This window comes from Hylaeus volcanicus, chromosome 5, assembly GCF_026283585.1.
Source record: "Hylaeus volcanicus isolate JK05 chromosome 5, UHH_iyHylVolc1.0_haploid, whole genome shotgun sequence".
Lineage (NCBI taxonomy): Eukaryota > Metazoa > Arthropoda > Insecta > Hymenoptera > Colletidae > Hylaeus > Hylaeus volcanicus.
In genome coordinates this window covers 28,818,882-28,834,916 of record NC_071980.1, presented here as the reverse complement: position 1 = coordinate 28,834,916, position 16,035 = coordinate 28,818,882, and the positions used below count along the sequence as shown (strand labels likewise).

The window sequence follows — 16,035 nt, the reverse complement described above, 5'->3', positions numbered from 1 at the left end:
TACAGAAAGTATTAATAACAATATATTTTCTATAATAAAATTCTTAAATTATTATTTGATTATGATTTTTAATAAAAAAAAAGTAGTAATTGATACAATTACAGTTGCAATTAGTTTTTCAAGTATTGTTCTCTTCAACGTAGTAGTTGTGAAATCGAGAACGCGGCAACTTCGAATGCAGGGACACCTCTTCAGAGTATCATATATCAGAAGTAAAATTCGAGCCAAATTCGATTAGTGCCACATACAAAAGGTAAGTTTCAAGCAAAAAATAAAAATTATGATACCAACTCGAACATTACGTTCTCCTGATACAAGAGGTAAGTATCGAGCAGAAAATAAAAATTATGATACCTACTCGCTCATTACGTTCTCCTGATACAAGAGGTAAGTATCGTTATTTAATTAAAAGTTATGCTACTTCTTTGAGTACTATCAGGGGGAAATTAATAGGAAACATTCTAGAAATTAACGAGAAATAAAGGGAACTGTCTGGAGCCCTTAGGAGTTGTTGTTAAGAGATATTAGGGGAGGTTGGGAGGTGTTAGCGGGTGGTAGCTGTATATGAAACGAACGAAGTTAATAGCGCCATCTACCAAAAGAAATAGGAACTATTCGAGGAGAAACTTGGTCGTATTTCCAAAAGATGCGCTGATCAAACTACGAAAATTAGTTCGAGTATACGAATATATGTAATCGGTAGAAATTATTCCTTTTAACATCTATTTAGATAATTATTGTTGCGTTAAATAACTGTTCAAACAAAATTTATTGCACATAATAATACAGCGTCTAATATTGGGCAAGAATATTGCGTCCAATTGCGTCTGCGCTTGAACCTCTTGTCCCCCGAGATCATAACAAGTGCCATTTGGTGTTTTTAAAACAAGCAGCAAACACAGTCGTTTATCCACGTTTATCGTGACTTGATTTGATCCGATATGACATCGGCTAAAGATTTATCAAAGGAAGAAATACAAATCGAACCACCGATCTATACCGATAGTTCGGTAACGGATCACAATTCAAGATGCGGTTCACCGAAACGTGGAACTACGCTTTCAACTAGTACGAGCAGCTTTGAGGCACTAGATCCTCACGATCCAAACCTTAGTCGTTTAGCGAATACGATGTTTCAAAAAACCGGTGAATATTTGCAAGAAGAACTCACTTCCACTCACGCCGATTATCGTTTATTAGAACGACTAAACAAAGAAACGATTGCAAAGTACACCGAACTGAAAACAATATCTTCTAGTGTAGCTCAATCTTTGGATTCTTTAAACGAAAAATATAAAAAGTTGCAACCTATTTTGGATAACATCAACGAGATCGACGATAGTGTAACGAAACTAGAGCAAGCTGCATATAAATTAGCATCCTATTCCAAACGATTGGAAGCCAAGTTTAAAGACATTGAAAAAGATACAAAAAAATAAGTGAACCTGTGATACATATTGCGTTCTGTATAAATGAAAATATGAACATATACGTACACTTGATGTTGCGATAAAAACTGAGAAAAGGGACGAAATTGATAACATTTTTTGTGATAAACGGATTAATTTAACCGTGTGAATCGCAGGAGAATATGTATATATATATTTGATTTAAGTATTATGATGTTCATTGTTGAATTTCGAAGAAAATAGATAAAAAAGTTTATTTACAATTATACGTGTCTTTTTTATTTAGGTAAAGAATGGTGAAAAATAACAGCAACTTGTCGCATTCTTATAATTAATTATATTAGAGTACAATTTTAGTAGACGCACACATCACGCATTTCATCTAAAGATTTTATAAAAGAGTAATGCGTTGTGTGTTGCCTTACAATATATCACATAGTAATATTTCAATTTTGTAATTAAACTATTTTTTAAGTGTATCGTGTTTTACTTATGCATTTATATGCTGTTTGTTTCTTCTTGAGAAATATAAGATGATATCGTTACAAACTTGGCTAAAGAATAATGTACAGGAAATAATTCATGGCATGACAAAAAGCAAAAGAAAAATAAATAATCTTAAATGTAATGAAAAACATAAATACAGAACTGTAACAATACGCAATGTTGTTAAAAAATGAGAAATTCTGCTATTGCATGATTTGCCGATTCTATACCGCTATTAATTATACGCAATGTAAGCAATGTTTTACAATCACAAAATGATGTTACATTGTTGGACCAAGCATTCATATACAGATATGCGTATTATATCGATGTGCTATTTTTTGTAATAGATTATTCAGAACATGTTTATTATGTCACCGAAAAATGCGATGAATGCAATCAAGTATAATCTGTCTCCTATACGAAAGCAATATATATTTTTAATCGTTTGTTAAATGTTCAATATTTGATAAATATTGAGAGTTTAAGGTTTTGCCATTCGATATACTTTGATAATTTCTTTTTACAACCACAAGTATAACGCGCCAAGTGTTTTAACATTACAGGTATAAATAAAAGAACATAAAGCGGGTGTGTTCGTCAAAAACATGACGATGCATTGGCAAACTTCAAAGAAAAATGATAACGATAGATTTCGATAATTTCCAAAACTAAATTGCTCCTAATTACCAATATTATTCGTTGCTCTTAACAATCTAAAAAATTTCCGGCCATCAACAATTCTAACGCAATTTCAGGTGCGATAGGGAATTCTGGTATTTCTGTGCTGCTATTCGTATAACGTACTTTGTAAGTAAAATACATGCAAACCTTTTGTAATACGTGAGAGCTGTAAATAAAAGACATAGTTGATTCTATAAATATATTGGAATTTCATTTTAAAAAAAGTAAAAGAACTTACGGGATTTCACGGAAATTAACTTCGTTAGCTTCATTTTCAGCAAACTGACCAGGACCGCTCAACATGGCTTTTATAGTCCCGCTAGTTAAAGCATGTTCACGCTTAACGATAAATTCATGTCCGTCGCTGCTCACCAATTTTACATACATTGCATTCGGCCCTTCGCATCCTCCATAAACTGGTCCGCTTTCTTGCTAAAATTTTAGTTTGTTACATACGTTAAGCCATAGTAGAAACAATTTTAAATATATTACATCTGTAGTTCCAACTACCATACAATGGAAGCTATTGTTAGTAACAAAAGACAGGGTAAACAATTTAAAAAAAAAAAAAAAAAAAGAAATTGTTAAGCAGCAAAACTTTAATTTGCAGAAATAGGTACCGCATGCAGGTCAATAGACGAACTGCCTTCTTCTTCTTCTGCATTATTGACAGTTTCTTCCTCATTGGGCTTGATCCAAAGAAAAATTAGCATTAATCAACAAATTGTTTACCATAACTTTTCCTGTTTTCCAATTAAAGGAGACAAATGAAATTTCAGTCACGATAGCAGCCCAATTGTAACTGTGCGTAGTTTTCTTTTAAATACATTTCACATATCCCAGTTGTCATGCGAAAGTTAGACATGCATTATATATTAAAGAAAAAACATACTTTTTCGGCTTGCATATTCACGTCGTTTGACATGTTCCTATTTTGTTGGTTGTATAGTATCTCTAGAAGGAAGTTATTATTTGTAAATAAATTATTGTGTCATACAAAAATATATAAAATATATACTTTCAAAAATCATTCTATCAGGTCGATGTTTACAAAATATTTGTCCAAATTAAACATTTTCCAAAGCATTCTATCGAAAATGAGCAAACGTGTTTTCAACGTACTATAAACAGATAACATTTTGTATCCACCAACCTTATACATTATCATTGAATTATGAAAGATTTAATTATTATTGTTTAAAATTGAACCGCTATGATACCATTGAGTCCTATCCGCACACACTTTCCTTGATTGTAACGCAAGATCAGTTTTTCACTCCAACGTTCGTGCAGATGAAAAGGTTATTCTGAACGTTAAGACACAACGCGTCATAATAGATTCAACATTAACCATAAGATATTATGAATCAATGTCGGTGTATGCCCGTGATAGAACGTATTACAAATTACAATTCAAATGGAATAACAATCACGAGAAAAAGAGAAATCATGCATGAAAAGGAAAACAAAGGAACATCCGTTATGTTCAGTGTAAACTGTGCGCTAACGATCGCAATTACTTTGGATCAACAAAATTTTAACGACCTATTTTTTCATTGCATATCGTTTAAAAATACTAAACGATACGTACCTCGTTGAAAAGTAAATATCTATCAAATTCAGACTTTTCGAACACGGTTAAAAAGACAATGAAAGCCAATTAATATGGCTACTGACAATGTCGTGTGCACTTCAGCTTCGGCACGTCTCGACCAACGATGAGTCGAAACTGTACTGTAGCTGTACTTCTCCATCTGTAGTTTGATTTGATTTTACGCTACGATTGGACAATATAAAAATTGGCGCGTAAAAAAACTATCGAAAACATTTCACTGCGATAGAACACGATTATTCGATTAAACTTTTATTATTCTCGCAATAATTTGATTATTTTATCGTCACGATTCAAGTGACACGTCTTTTACAGTCTGTCAGATTCCTTTAACCTATTGTTCGAATTTCTTTGAAAGTTCAACATGACGAATACTGAAAACACTGTGTAAAAATATAAATTATAGACGAAATAAAATGCTTGATTCGGTTAAAGAATCTAAAATTACTTCCACTTTGTAGATATTCCCATGGAATAAACGAAATAAACGAAACTTTGAGATTAGCTGCTATTAAAGAAGCTAATTTACAAAATGTCACACATATTCTCTATTCTGCGTCGGAACCTAATTCGGAGATGCATACAAAGTTACTGGAACTCGATGAACATTTGCTGGAAACTATTAAACAAGGAGACAGGTATGTGTTTATAAATTTGATTTTTAACCTCTTGCGGCCGGGATTTTGAAACATAAACATTAAGGAAAAATAATTGAAAAATAGTGCATATCCAAACACTATTTTATCTGATATATAAATTTAATTTTAATTTAATGGGTCATTGTATACGTATTGTATTCAGAGATATCATCCACAAAGTAACTTCGCCTTGGTAACTTTTTACTATCTGCAGTTTTTTAGTTTAATGTTTCAGGGTAATAAACAAGATTCTGCAGTATTGTGCACAAAAAGTCGAACATATGATATCAAGGAAGCAGAAACATCTAATTCATGTATGTTAGTACCAAATTTAAACGTATCCAATCAAGCAAGTACATGTACCAATGGTCGAATTATAAGAACTCATAATATCTCAGGGGTTTTTCATACATATTATGAGGTATGTGTATTGTACAGCAACAAATTATTTGTAAATCTATAATTCGTACATTGTAAATTTCCAAAATAATTAAGGTAAAGGAATATAAGCCCAAGTTAGAAAAATTACTTAACATCCTTGAACCTACTTCTTTCAAAGGAATGGAATATGAATCTGCTATAGTTAAAGAACATTTGTATGATTGGGACAGATTACAGAGTGAAATACAAGCCAGTGAAGATGAACTGTATCAGGCATTAAATGAATATTTAATAGTGAATATCGATGGTATATTTCTTTTTTGTTTTTTGTTTTGGGGTGAGGGGCATTTACTAAATAATATCTACTTGATTTAGTTATTACAACTATATCATCCTATTTGGTTTTATAGGGTATTATCGTTTAATATCATTCGAAGGTGAGGTGCAAAGTTTAATGTTAATGTTGGATCTCTTTGATGAAAATAGTTGGGAACTAGATCGGATAGATAAAGAAGTTACATATGAAGCCTTGAAAGAATTTATTCCCAGGCCTGTATTTGATATTTTATTTATGAAGTATACGGAAGCAACCAGTAAATCAAAAGAAGATGCAACACCTTTCTACAGGTATTGGAATTTCTTTTTAGAATACAAGATATATACTTTTCATTATATTTTGTTGTAAGAAATTATGATATTTTAGATTCAACGAAGAGAAATGTTGTAAAAGCTTGGCGAAAATTCTCCTTGCCGCTTCGCCGGTAACAGAGTACAAACAATTTATGGAATCATGGAAAATCGGTACTCCAGATAGTAAGATATGATTTGTTTAAAAGTAATTTATACATGAAGCTTGTATTCAAATTGCGTTTTTCTAAATGTAGAAATGCAACCAAAAGAAGAATATTTGAGCGGTATAGCTCTTATTACTTGGAATAGTTCAACATTGGAAAAAGAAGTAACATCCTTTTCGGAAGCAGATTTGCCAAAGAATATTAACGAGAGGTTTAATGAACTTTTTAAAGCGAAAAATAAATGGACTGTACAAGAAATAACACCCTATATAATGTATGTAAAAGAAACGTGTTCATGGAATGCAAACATTTTTTGTTTTGTTGTATAAATTTTTGTTCTGTTTCAGAAATTTGTCGACAACCAAAATGAATGTTAACGCTCTTCTAACTAAGTATGCTAGATGTTCACAGGTTAACGGCATTAAATATTATAGCGCGAAACACGGTAAATAGTTGATTGAACTATTCGTTATACTGAAATCATTCGCGGCGTTTATTTCGCTTGTGATCATGATACATAGTTACATTTACACAATTTTATAAATATTTTTCAATTATTATTACGCATTATGTTTACTTTTATTATTCGTCGTCATGATAGACTGCTGTTACTTCGATACTTATTTCTTCTTAATGACCTGTGATTGTAATTTGAAGAATAACTAACTACCTGCAGTAATAATTAGAAATGGCTCATACATTAACATTTCGTCAAAAATTAGCATGATTGCAGAATAATTTTAACTGCAAGTGCTAAAATGAAAAAAGTTTTTAATCAAATTTTTCGCGCAGATACGTAGGCTTGTAATATTTTTTATCGCATAAAATTACGCGTACGATAAATTTGGTTTAAAAGATTTTTACTTTAATTCTGTCATCACATATTATGATATTCGTTACGACATAGTTGTAATAATTACATATAATGAAAAGAAATTGAATAAAAATTGTAATACATTATAAATGGTGTATTATTGGAGGCAGTATAAATATCTTAATACTTCCTATAATTGAAAATTACAAATTTCTTAAATATTTTAATGCAAGTAGTTAAAATTAAATTTTCTAATAAATTTCTTGCACGTAGTGCAATGTTTGCGATTAATACAAAAAATGCCAAGAATAATATGTAACTGAATCGCCAACATCGTTATTAAATGATATAAATTTTAAATATTTATATATATATACACATTTAAAGTAATTCAAGAAAAAAGATCTAATGCTTTCGATACAGTAGCAGCGTCAAACGTTGTAACCGGAAGTTACGAATTCCCGGGATGAAAATTCATTAATCTATAACTGTACACTTCTAATCGTTTAGTAAAAAAATCTGTTTGGATACAGAAGCACACACACCTTGGCACATTAACATTTAGAACCGTGAGTGTCATCGAATAACGAACAATATAAAAAAGCAATTTTTCATCAACAAAATAATCCTGAAAATTAGTAGAAATTTCGCTTTAATATGAAAGTAAATCTTCCCAGGAACGCGAACAGGTAACAAATTCTATAAAAATGGAATACTTTACATCTATGGAATATTTAATGGATCTGTAAATGCATAGAGGCGCATTTCATTGACAAAATGTCAATACTATTCTTATGCAAAGATGAAATTTTCTATAAATATTTTGTAGGAACTGACTTGCCGTTGAAGAATGATTCGCTTTTTATAAAACATTCTGTATAAATTTCACAAATCGGTATGAATAGCTAAATAATTACATAATAGAAATAACATTCAGTCCCATTTTTTTTTACATTGTAATCACTCCCGGTAGCAGGAAATCGACTATTAAATTATAGATTCGTAAAAACAACACTATAAGATTGTATCCTAGATGAAATTAAATTTTCGCGAAATATTACCGTTTGAACTATTTTTTTAAATATATATATATATAGAATTGTCCAACTACCTATAGGATGATGCAGTGAGAAAATCTCTCGGATGATAGATCGTATACGTCATAATGTAATTGTAATTTCTTTTATAATTAATTGTTGATAATGTTGATAAACATGTCACGTTGATGTGAATTTGCACGAACGCTAGTTGCGCGTAATTCCAATCCTCTACGTTTAAAGATTGTTCCTTTTGCGTCACCCTATACACGCGGTTGTTATACAATAACAAATTAACAATAATTCTAAAGCTTTGGAGTGATTTTCTTTATAGCTGTGACTTACTTTTAATGACAATTCTTCTACTGCTACATCTAATGAATACTGTCCTATCTATAAGTACGTTTAGACCAAGTCTGTATAGCGTTAAAAAGAGCTACAAAGCACAAATACTAAATCTCCTGCTGCTGAGTTATGCGCGAGATGTAGACGGGTAACTTGTACGACGTCGCCTATATACATACAAACTAATATCTCTCCGAAGTATTCCTGAAATCAGCAAACAAATAGAAGTAACGAACGTATGTTTCAGATAGCTTTACAGATGGAACACAATTTCCAAGTATAATTTACCTTAATACAAGGCACCTCGTTGTTAGCTATCACTTGTTGCAGTTTCGTTTGGCGTTTTATTGTTAGTTGAAAACACTGACTGTTGATTAATACCTGTCGCGATTGTCTGACTTGGGTGAATTACAGGTCCTACTGTTTGGACTAAATTACAGGTAACTGGTACCATCGGTGGCAGATTAACCGAATTATTCATGGGGCTGATATTACACGATAACGATGGTCTTTTTCTTTCTAAACTATTCGTCGCCATTTGTCTCCGTGTCGTCGAATTACGTTCGAGACTGTTAGTAACGATGTGATGCCTTCTTTCTAGACTGGACCCGGTACTAACATCGCTTTGACTACCCTAAATTGGAAAAAGATTCGTGCGTCTATGGTATCGACGTAATACAGTGATTTATTTATGATGTAAAATCTGGTCACAAGATCAGGATTTTTACCTGTGAAGAGCGATCGACCGACTGACCCATTCTGTGCAGAAGATCACCGCTTTGGCTTTGTCTAAACGTTGTGCTTTGGCGTTCAGTCGACTGACTTCTTCTCAGAAACTGTTCACCGGATTGACTGGATCGTATACGGCCTTCTGCTGCGGATTCTTGCGGACCGTTATTGTCGTTTTGCTTTTGGCAAATCTGGCTATCCACGTATGGATAGCGAATACGTATCGAGTCGATTACGTCTAATAAGTTTTTCGCGTCCATGGCCAATATGTGTGCTGCCGATAGCATGCCTCTGAAATACACCGTACGTCCCCTTAATACTTTTCTTCGTTCGTTACATCGGGTAATGTACAAGGTTCTAGAAACTGAGGTAAGCCGTAGCTCTCTTTAAAAGTTTATAGAATGTTAGGTAAGAAAACAAGTTACGGTTAACCCCAGTTTCTAAAATCATCTTGTATATTGTATTTGTTATGCATTGCACGGAGCGTTTACTTTCGATACTCTGCATCCAAAGTAGTAGCACTATATTTTTGAGCCTGTTTCATAGCGGTTACCAGTTCTGCCATGTCTTTGCTGAGAACTTTATGTGCCATTTCTACTTCACGATGAGCAGATATAGGTAATATGTCCATCAAAGAGTCCACAGACGACAGCAGTGCTCTCAATTCGAGGCCTACTTTACGTACTAATTCCAAGTATTGTTCTGCCTTGCTCTGCTGTACACCTGGCATCACAATTCAATGAAAAAAATACTCTGAATGTTACAACACAAGCGATGTAGAACGACGTTGTACCTTGTGACAAAGACATCACGGCACGGACAACGCTGGTAGTGCAATCGTACACTTTGTCGTTGGTTCTATCCAAATCGGCGGTTGGCGTCGGTTCCATTTTCTAGGAAACGAAGGTATAGGTATAGTACGTATTATTATCCATTAAATATTTCTAGTAACGTAAGTCCTTCTCGTAAAAATGTTAATTGGAATTTATAAAACAGAAAACAGCCTCGCTCATCGTTAAAACAACACTCGTTCTTGTATAGTACGATTATTATTAAACATAGTACCTTTACGACGATTACTTTATCCGTGCCCTTATCGGAGCCCAACGAGCCAGTATTTCCGCTGTGCTGTTCGTGATTCGGCGACTGCGTGACTGAACGAGGAACCGGAGGACTGGCACTTTCATCCCCGCTCGTCGCGATGGACAAACGTTTCTGAATAGACAACGACAAATTTCATTAATTTTCAACGAGTTTCTTTGTTACAAATTTCATTTAAACTTGTTGGCCCACCTCCTCTCTCGCTAACCAGCGGCTGTCCTCTTCCGATTGACGTTGTTGTTGCAATAATCGCTGCTCCAATAGCCTTTGTTCATCGTCGATGCCGCTATTAGAATTTTCCGTAACGCTGTCCAATAGCTGCGACTGCACAACTCTCTGAAACAAGAAAAGCTCATCTTATTTCCTAACCGTCGGCTTACGATTGTTGGTAGGATAATTTGTCGTTTCGACTTCGATAAACATATGTACACAGTAAAATTAAAGAGATGCATAATTCTCGATGCAAATGTACAATTTCAGACTAAAGAGTAGTGCAATCACACTCGTCACATGCAGCTCAATTGTGTATTATTATTGTTGTTGTTTGTTATTATTATTATTGTGTTCATTCTTCATGCAAAAAGATTAGCCTACCAAACTGCAAAGAAAAATAAAACAAGTAATTCAACCTTAACGAAACATTGTTTCTAGTTTTGCACAACGAAAGTAGAAAGGCCCGCTGCGTGTATGCGTGTGTCCGTAAATTCAAACGAGCATGTAAACACGACGAGTGTGCGAGCGCGTAGCAAACTAGAGCTGTTCGAGATTGAATCCATCTCTGTAAAACGGAATTCCCAAACAGCTCTATCGCGTGTACCAAAAAAGAAGCATATACAGTAATAATGCTGGTTTGCGGGTAAATGGATGCGATTTGTCATTCCTAGGAGGCATTTGCCAAACCTGGTCTTGATGCGCCTCCTCTGTCATCGAGCTGCTCGACGACATTGTGCTGTCGCTGACAGCGGAGGATATCAGAGATCCGGAGAGCGTACCGTCTGTGGAGCTAGTGAGCTGTTCGTCTTGTTTTTGCGCGACAAATGTGGTGATTTTTGCGACACCGGTCGCTACTTGAGGCATATTCGTTTTCACGATTCCGGGTTGGCAGGCGAGATATGGCGTAGCGGTAGCGTTTGACGTGCTCGTCGCCAGATTCGTAACGTTGCATTGCGAGGGAACGCTTGATTGTACGTGATGTTGCTGCTGCTGCTGCTGTTGTTGCCCAATTGATTGCACGGTACCGCTGGACGAGGAAAACTGCGCCTGAACCGGATGACATTGCGCCATCACGCCAAACGACAATTGCTGATTCGCGTTGGTCGCTTGAGAGCATGCCATATGACTGGCGATTCCAGCTTGCTGAATTTGCTGCGCGTACCCGGGCCCCTGATGGATCTTCTGAGCCTGGACGACTGTGACGGAGGTCGCGTGACCTGCGTAAATCGGATTGGCGCTACTAGCTTGAGACTGCTGACCGTAAGAAGCCGAGTGAACGGAAGTGCTCTGCCGTTGGACGTTTTGAGCGTGCTGAGACTGCGACAAGTATACCGACTGGGGATGACTGGGGATGTTCGAATAGATCTGCTGGTGGTGCTGATAATTTTGGGCGTGCATCATCATCGACTGAGGTTGCGATGTCTGTCCTGGTGTCGCTAAGTTGCTTCGAGGACTCTGGATGCATTGGGATTGGTTCGAAGTGATCGAGTCCGATGCGTTCTGTGCTCGAAATTTCAATACCGGTCCGTACAGACATTCCGCGTTGGACGCGGTGGAAACGACCACGTTGGACGAACTGACGGTTACACGCGGATAAGCGGCGGCATTTTGAACGCAAACGGAATTCTGGGCGACTGGTTGACCTACACCGAACACTTGACTCGAGGAAGAGAACTGACCGAAGCTGGAGGCAGATTGAGGTTGCACGACGGACCCTACGATACTGTTTAGGCTGCTAGGGCCAAAGTTGCCTGGATTCTCGCCAAAGTTACCGCCTACGCTGGGACTCTGACTGAGATTGCCGACGATGGCGGAACTTTGGGTGAAATTGGCAACCGGGCCGTAAATTTCACCGCAGCCGGCCGCAGCGGCGGCGGCGGCGGTCGTGACGGGAACAGCGTTAGACGACGTGAACTTGTGCACGGGCGAGTAGAGATCGCCTGTAATACTACCGACCACTTTCGAGCTGACAGCGTACAAATTTTGCATCTCTTTAACCTTTTGCTGCTTTCTGTTGGCAGCGGGTGATTGAACTTGACTAGTCTCTGAAATGGTGAGGCTGGACAAGGGAAGAGGAGCGTCCGAGGACTCGAGGGAGTCCAGGTTTGTATCGGATAGGGTGGAATCTCCGGAATGTGTGTCATGGGAGACGGACGGTTCCGAAATGGTCGGATCGAAAAAGGGGAGGTCGGAGACCAGAGCGGTGGTCAAGACTTGATCTTCGTCTTGGAACTGTACCGCCAAGGTGTTGAAAGGCGAGGCGGGTGTCGTGTACACGGAGGGACATACCCCCCTGGTTTGATTGTCCTTGAGAAGTTGCGCGAGAACTTCGGGGCTTTGCGCCACGATATAGGTGGAAACCGGCGCCGCGGCGGTTAGGTGGGATTGGTCTGTCGAGTTTTGCGGTTGCCTCGAAGGTTTTGGCGGCGGTACGTCGTCTGCACCTAAATCACGAAAGATTATCTGCTTCGTGGGCCGTCAAATGCCTGTGAGTCGTACACAAGGTGTCTCCAGATACGAGGTACAGCTTGACAATTTTACAAGGCTGGGATGCCTAGTGCGCGCATCTTGCACAACATGCAAATTGTATCGTTCGAATACGAAAATTGAACGGTTTCACTTTATGGTAAAAGTACGGAATAGAATGCGATACTATATTTGAAATCTCGCAATTTGCAAATCATTCAAGATGAGCACATTAGGCGTTTCGTCCTGTATAATTTGGGACACCCTGTATAGTTTATCGTTCTCATCCTTACATACCCCAAGACATGGCTTGAACTCTTCTGTTTTCCCGTTTCATCGTTTCTTGTTGCTGGTGTTTTTCTTCCAATAAAATCTCACTGAAAATTATTACACATACATTTCCGATCGTATTTTATTTACAATAATTATCGTTTGTATGACCGAAGCTCGTCCAAAAATAGACGCGGAACGTGCAATTACAGTTCGTTGAACACACTTACTGCAAAGTTTCTCGAATTTCTTTGAACGTCGGTCGTTTACTAGGCTCGTAACTCCAGCACTGAGACATCAGAGAATACAATCGCGGAGGGCAATGATTCGGCAACGCTAGTCTTTCTCCGTTTTCGAGCTTACGAATCACTTCGTTGTTTTTCACGCCTTGGAACGGTTTCACGCCCAGCATTAAAATCTCCCACATGCACACGCCTGGACAAATAAAAACAAAGAATCTTTACCTTCGTCTTAAGTAAACGCTAGCAGAATCGTTAAAAGGAATTCGTCGAAACTGACCAAACATCCAGACGTCGGAAGAGGTAGTGAATCTCCGGAAATTGATGCTTTCCGGGGCCATCCACTTGATCGGTAACTTGCACTTGCTCGCTGTATAATAGCTCTGATCCTCGACCCATCTGCTCAGTCCAAAATCCGCCAACTTTACGCAATTATGAGCGGAGACGAGCACGTTTCTCGCGGCGATGTCTCTGCAAAGAATTAATCACCCGTGTTAGTCGCGTTCGTACGCACGATAACGCGTCTTTCTCCAAGGTATATCGTAAGATAAAAAGATATACAGTAAGTATCGATAAAATTAGATTAAATTTAAAAATTTCCTTCGACTAGCTTTTTTTTTCTCTACTTGTCGGATAGATACCTGTGTACAAATTTTTTGCTCTCAAGGTACGATAAGGCGGTGCTCAATTGAAACGTGTACAGAAGTAGCGTGGCGAGATCCAAACGCTGTTTGTTCGATTGTAGATAAGCTCGCATCTCTCCTAACCTGGCCAACTCCATCACCAACCAAATCGGTGCTTCCGAGCACACGCCGATCAATCGGATGATATGGGGATGTTCGAACTGTTGCATTATGTCTGAAACGTTTACGATACCAAATTGCATTACGTCCGACGTGTCTACGACGCGCCGAGTCGTTATTCTTTCCGTTAAACGAATCGAGAAAAGGTGTCTTACAGGCTTCTTCGAGGAATTTCTCCGAAGTCGCGAGATCCGCGTCAACTTTGCAGGTTTTTACGGCGACGGCTATGGTCTGGTTGTCCCTTCCTTTGTACGAACCTTTGAGCACGTTGCCGAACTGACCTTCTCCGATAATCTCGCCCAACTCTACTTGGTTCCTGACTATCTCGTAATCTCGAGCTGAAATTATCGATTAAAAACTAAATCGTACAACTTGTTACGCGGCAGAAATATTAAGAGCTTATCCAACGACCATCGGTGCTTACTAGCTGGCGTCGAGTAATCTCCTTCCTCGTCTACGATCTCCGCGTAGTCCTCCGACAAAATTGTTCCCGTTTTGCTCACATTTTTCTCCGGACTATTGGTGCCGTCTTGTCGGTACTTTGGCGGGTGGGCGTCTATAGTATATCGAAACCGCGAGAGTTTAATAATTATAAAAATCACTTCGTCGCAAATTTTCATGCCACGCATGAATTGTAACCAAATACGATAAACTACAGGATCATTCGAAAACCACAAACCTTTGCATGGACAGGGATAGTTTTTCCACGAAGCGGCTTGGAAGTGTAAACGATTAAAAACTTATTGTTAGTTGGAGTCGATGAACGTAGAAGCGAAACGTGCGTTTAATTTCTGTACACGATATAATGCGTGTACGCGTGCGCGTATCAACGGCAATGCAACGAAATAACATTAACGCGTTTTTAATTGTTTAAACGATTGGTACCTTTCCTGTTCCACAACGAGGTGTTGCTTCCGGTAACAACCCTACAGTATCCGTCGATCAGATCGGCGAGACTTTCCGCTTGGTCTAGACTCGAACACGTTATGCTGAGCGTTTCCGCTTCCCCTGCTACCCTTAATTTGATACACGCCTTCGCGTGTTCTTTGCAGTCCGATACGAGCGTCTGAATGGACTGTATCTTGAAGAATTCTGCCATTCTCGTTGGCTGCGACAACATTCTTGGTGAAATATCGGGTAAACGTTTTATTTCTCGGACCTGTCAACTAGGACGAATCGCGAAAAACATTCTCAAACAACGAGGTGACTCGTCTACTCCCGGTTGACAGGTTTAATTGTCGAGATTTTGATCGATAAGAAACCTACCACCGTTCCAACGCTGTGACTCATATAAGATATACCTAAATCTGGCCCGATGACTAGTTCCACGGGTATAGACCAGCTCGACTGTAAACGAAAAAGGTTGAACAGGGAATAATGCTATCGGACTTATCTAAAACTGTGATTAAAGTAACCCACCCCCAGAGCGCATATAAATCTCTCCTGGTCGAATCTGTAGTGAGCCCTCAACAGATCGAAGAACTTTAACATGCATTCCAGTTCCGAGAGCGCGGTCACTTTCTTAAAATGCTGCTGTATCAGCTTGCGCAGCGCCTTTGGTTTCATTCCGTTTAACACGGATCGCGGTAAAAACTTGTGGAGGCCGACCTGCGAACAAACAACAATCGTAGTCGTCGTCGTCGATTACTACGAGATAATCGAAGCGAAAAAACGTTATCGCGCCCGTCTTTACCTCTCTTTCCAGATACTCGAGATTGATCTTTTTGTCGAGGGCGACGTGCGGCATGTCCTTAAAGAAGTAACGAATCTCCAGGCAGCAAAGCTGAACCGCCACGTCGTGATCCAGAGCTGCGTGATTCGCGCACAGATAATCGTTTCGTACCTACGATGATAATCGATTATCGCAATGTATATAAATGTATATAATGTATTAAATGTATATAAATGTATATAATGTATACGATACATATATAAATGTACATAATGTATATAAATGTATATAACGCATATAAATGTATATAATGTATACAATATATATAAATGTATATAATGT

At 37.8% G+C, this 16,035-nt stretch overlaps 4 protein-coding genes across 18 annotated transcripts in view; 2 read left to right on the top strand and 2 right to left on the bottom strand.

The window, feature by feature from the left end:
• Nucleotides 1-632: 632 nt before the first annotated feature.
• On the top strand, nucleotides 633-1,675 carry LOC128877195 (biogenesis of lysosome-related organelles complex 1 subunit 2). Its single transcript, XM_054124308.1, has one exon. The coding sequence runs from the start codon at nucleotides 942-944 to the stop codon at nucleotides 1,437-1,439; it is 498 nt and encodes a 165-aa protein (XP_053980283.1). The 5' UTR covers nucleotides 633-941; the 3' UTR covers nucleotides 1,440-1,675.
• A 339-nt stretch (nucleotides 1,676-2,014) lies between these two features.
• LOC128877196 (elongin-C) lies at nucleotides 2,015-4,308 on the bottom strand. 6 transcript variants are annotated; one of them, XM_054124309.1, is made up of 6 exons: nucleotides 4,171-4,307; nucleotides 3,800-3,886; nucleotides 3,472-3,533; nucleotides 3,200-3,268; nucleotides 2,818-3,011; nucleotides 2,015-2,745 (listed from the first exon to the last, which is right to left on the bottom strand). In XM_054124309.1, the coding sequence occupies exons 3-6, from the start codon at nucleotides 3,502-3,504 to the stop codon at nucleotides 2,604-2,606; spliced, it is 438 nt and encodes a 145-aa protein (XP_053980284.1). In that variant the 5' UTR covers nucleotides 3,505-3,533; nucleotides 3,800-3,886; nucleotides 4,171-4,307; the 3' UTR covers nucleotides 2,015-2,603. The 6 variants fall into 6 exon arrangements, with proteins under 6 accessions (XP_053980284.1, XP_053980285.1, XP_053980287.1 ...); XM_054124310.1 differs by lacking the exon at nucleotides 3,800-3,886 and having other exon boundaries at nucleotides 4,171-4,308; XM_054124312.1 differs by lacking the exon at nucleotides 3,200-3,268.
• A 128-nt stretch (nucleotides 4,309-4,436) lies between these two features.
• LOC128877192 (sister chromatid cohesion protein DCC1) lies at nucleotides 4,437-6,968 on the top strand. Of its 3 annotated transcripts, none has more exons than XM_054124303.1 (8): nucleotides 4,437-4,578; nucleotides 4,653-4,829; nucleotides 5,052-5,250; nucleotides 5,325-5,517; nucleotides 5,621-5,837; nucleotides 5,914-6,023; nucleotides 6,095-6,278; nucleotides 6,352-6,968. In XM_054124303.1, the coding sequence occupies exons 1-8, from the start codon at nucleotides 4,556-4,558 to the stop codon at nucleotides 6,455-6,457; spliced, it is 1,209 nt and encodes a 402-aa protein (XP_053980278.1). In that variant the 5' UTR covers nucleotides 4,437-4,555; the 3' UTR covers nucleotides 6,458-6,968. The 3 variants fall into 3 exon arrangements, with proteins under 3 accessions (XP_053980278.1, XP_053980277.1, XP_053980276.1); XM_054124302.1 differs by having other exon boundaries at nucleotides 5,325-5,547; nucleotides 5,914-6,011; XM_054124301.1 differs by having other exon boundaries at nucleotides 5,325-5,547.
• Nucleotides 6,969-7,116: 148 nt separating this feature from the next.
• Nucleotides 7,117-16,035, bottom strand: part of LOC128877190 (focal adhesion kinase 1) — a 34,710-nt gene continuing 25,791 nt past the window's right edge. For 5 of the 8 annotated variants that reach the window (XM_054124296.1, XM_054124298.1, XM_054124295.1 and 2 more), the window contains 19 exons: nucleotides 15,715-15,864; nucleotides 15,441-15,629; nucleotides 15,288-15,368; nucleotides 14,907-15,129; nucleotides 14,701-14,736; nucleotides 14,446-14,577; nucleotides 14,177-14,359; nucleotides 13,860-14,076; nucleotides 13,499-13,689; nucleotides 13,210-13,414; nucleotides 13,007-13,086; nucleotides 10,931-12,687; nucleotides 10,223-10,366; nucleotides 9,995-10,144; nucleotides 9,723-9,822; nucleotides 9,421-9,652; nucleotides 8,929-9,220; nucleotides 8,489-8,834; nucleotides 7,117-8,404 (listed from right to left, as the gene is read on the bottom strand). In XM_054124296.1, the coding sequence (XP_053980271.1) occupies nucleotides 8,511-8,834; nucleotides 8,929-9,220; nucleotides 9,421-9,652; nucleotides 9,723-9,822; nucleotides 9,995-10,144; nucleotides 10,223-10,366; nucleotides 10,931-12,687; nucleotides 13,007-13,086; nucleotides 13,210-13,414; nucleotides 13,499-13,689; nucleotides 13,860-14,076; nucleotides 14,177-14,359; nucleotides 14,446-14,577; nucleotides 14,701-14,736; nucleotides 14,907-15,129; nucleotides 15,288-15,368; nucleotides 15,441-15,629; nucleotides 15,715-15,864 (4,686 nt within the window). In that variant the 3' untranslated portion in view covers nucleotides 7,117-8,404; nucleotides 8,489-8,510. The remainder of the gene's footprint in view (nucleotides 8,405-8,488; nucleotides 8,835-8,928; nucleotides 9,221-9,420; nucleotides 9,653-9,722; nucleotides 9,823-9,994; nucleotides 10,145-10,222; nucleotides 10,367-10,930; nucleotides 12,688-13,006; nucleotides 13,087-13,209; nucleotides 13,415-13,498; nucleotides 13,690-13,859; nucleotides 14,077-14,176; nucleotides 14,360-14,445; nucleotides 14,578-14,700; nucleotides 14,737-14,906; nucleotides 15,130-15,287; nucleotides 15,369-15,440; nucleotides 15,630-15,714; nucleotides 15,865-16,035) is intronic. The other 3 variants (XR_008457204.1, XM_054124299.1, XM_054124300.1) reach the window with 3 other exon arrangements.

Coding starts and splice junctions, on each gene's coding strand:
- LOC128877195 (XM_054124308.1), top strand. CDS start 942: ATGACATCGGCTAAAGATTTATCAAAGGAAGAAATACAAATCGAACCA.
- LOC128877196 (XM_054124310.1), bottom strand. CDS start 3,504: ATGTCAAACGACGTGAATATGCAAGCCGAAAAA. Junction 3,269..3,471: donor TGAATATGCAAGCCGAAAAA/GTATGTTTTTTC, acceptor CTTTGGATCAAG/CCCAATGAGGAAGAAACTGT. Junction 2,746..2,817: donor GTTAATTTCCGTGAAATCCC/GTAAGTTCTTTT, acceptor TTTTATTTACAG/CTCTCACGTATTACAAAAGG.
- LOC128877192 (XM_054124301.1), top strand. CDS start 4,556: ATGACGAATACTGAAAACACTGT. Junction 5,838..5,913: donor GATGCAACACCTTTCTACAG/GTATTGGAATTT, acceptor ATGATATTTTAG/ATTCAACGAAGAGAAATGTT. Junction 6,024..6,094: donor GAAAATCGGTACTCCAGATA/GTAAGATATGAT, acceptor TTCTAAATGTAG/AAATGCAACCAAAAGAAGAA.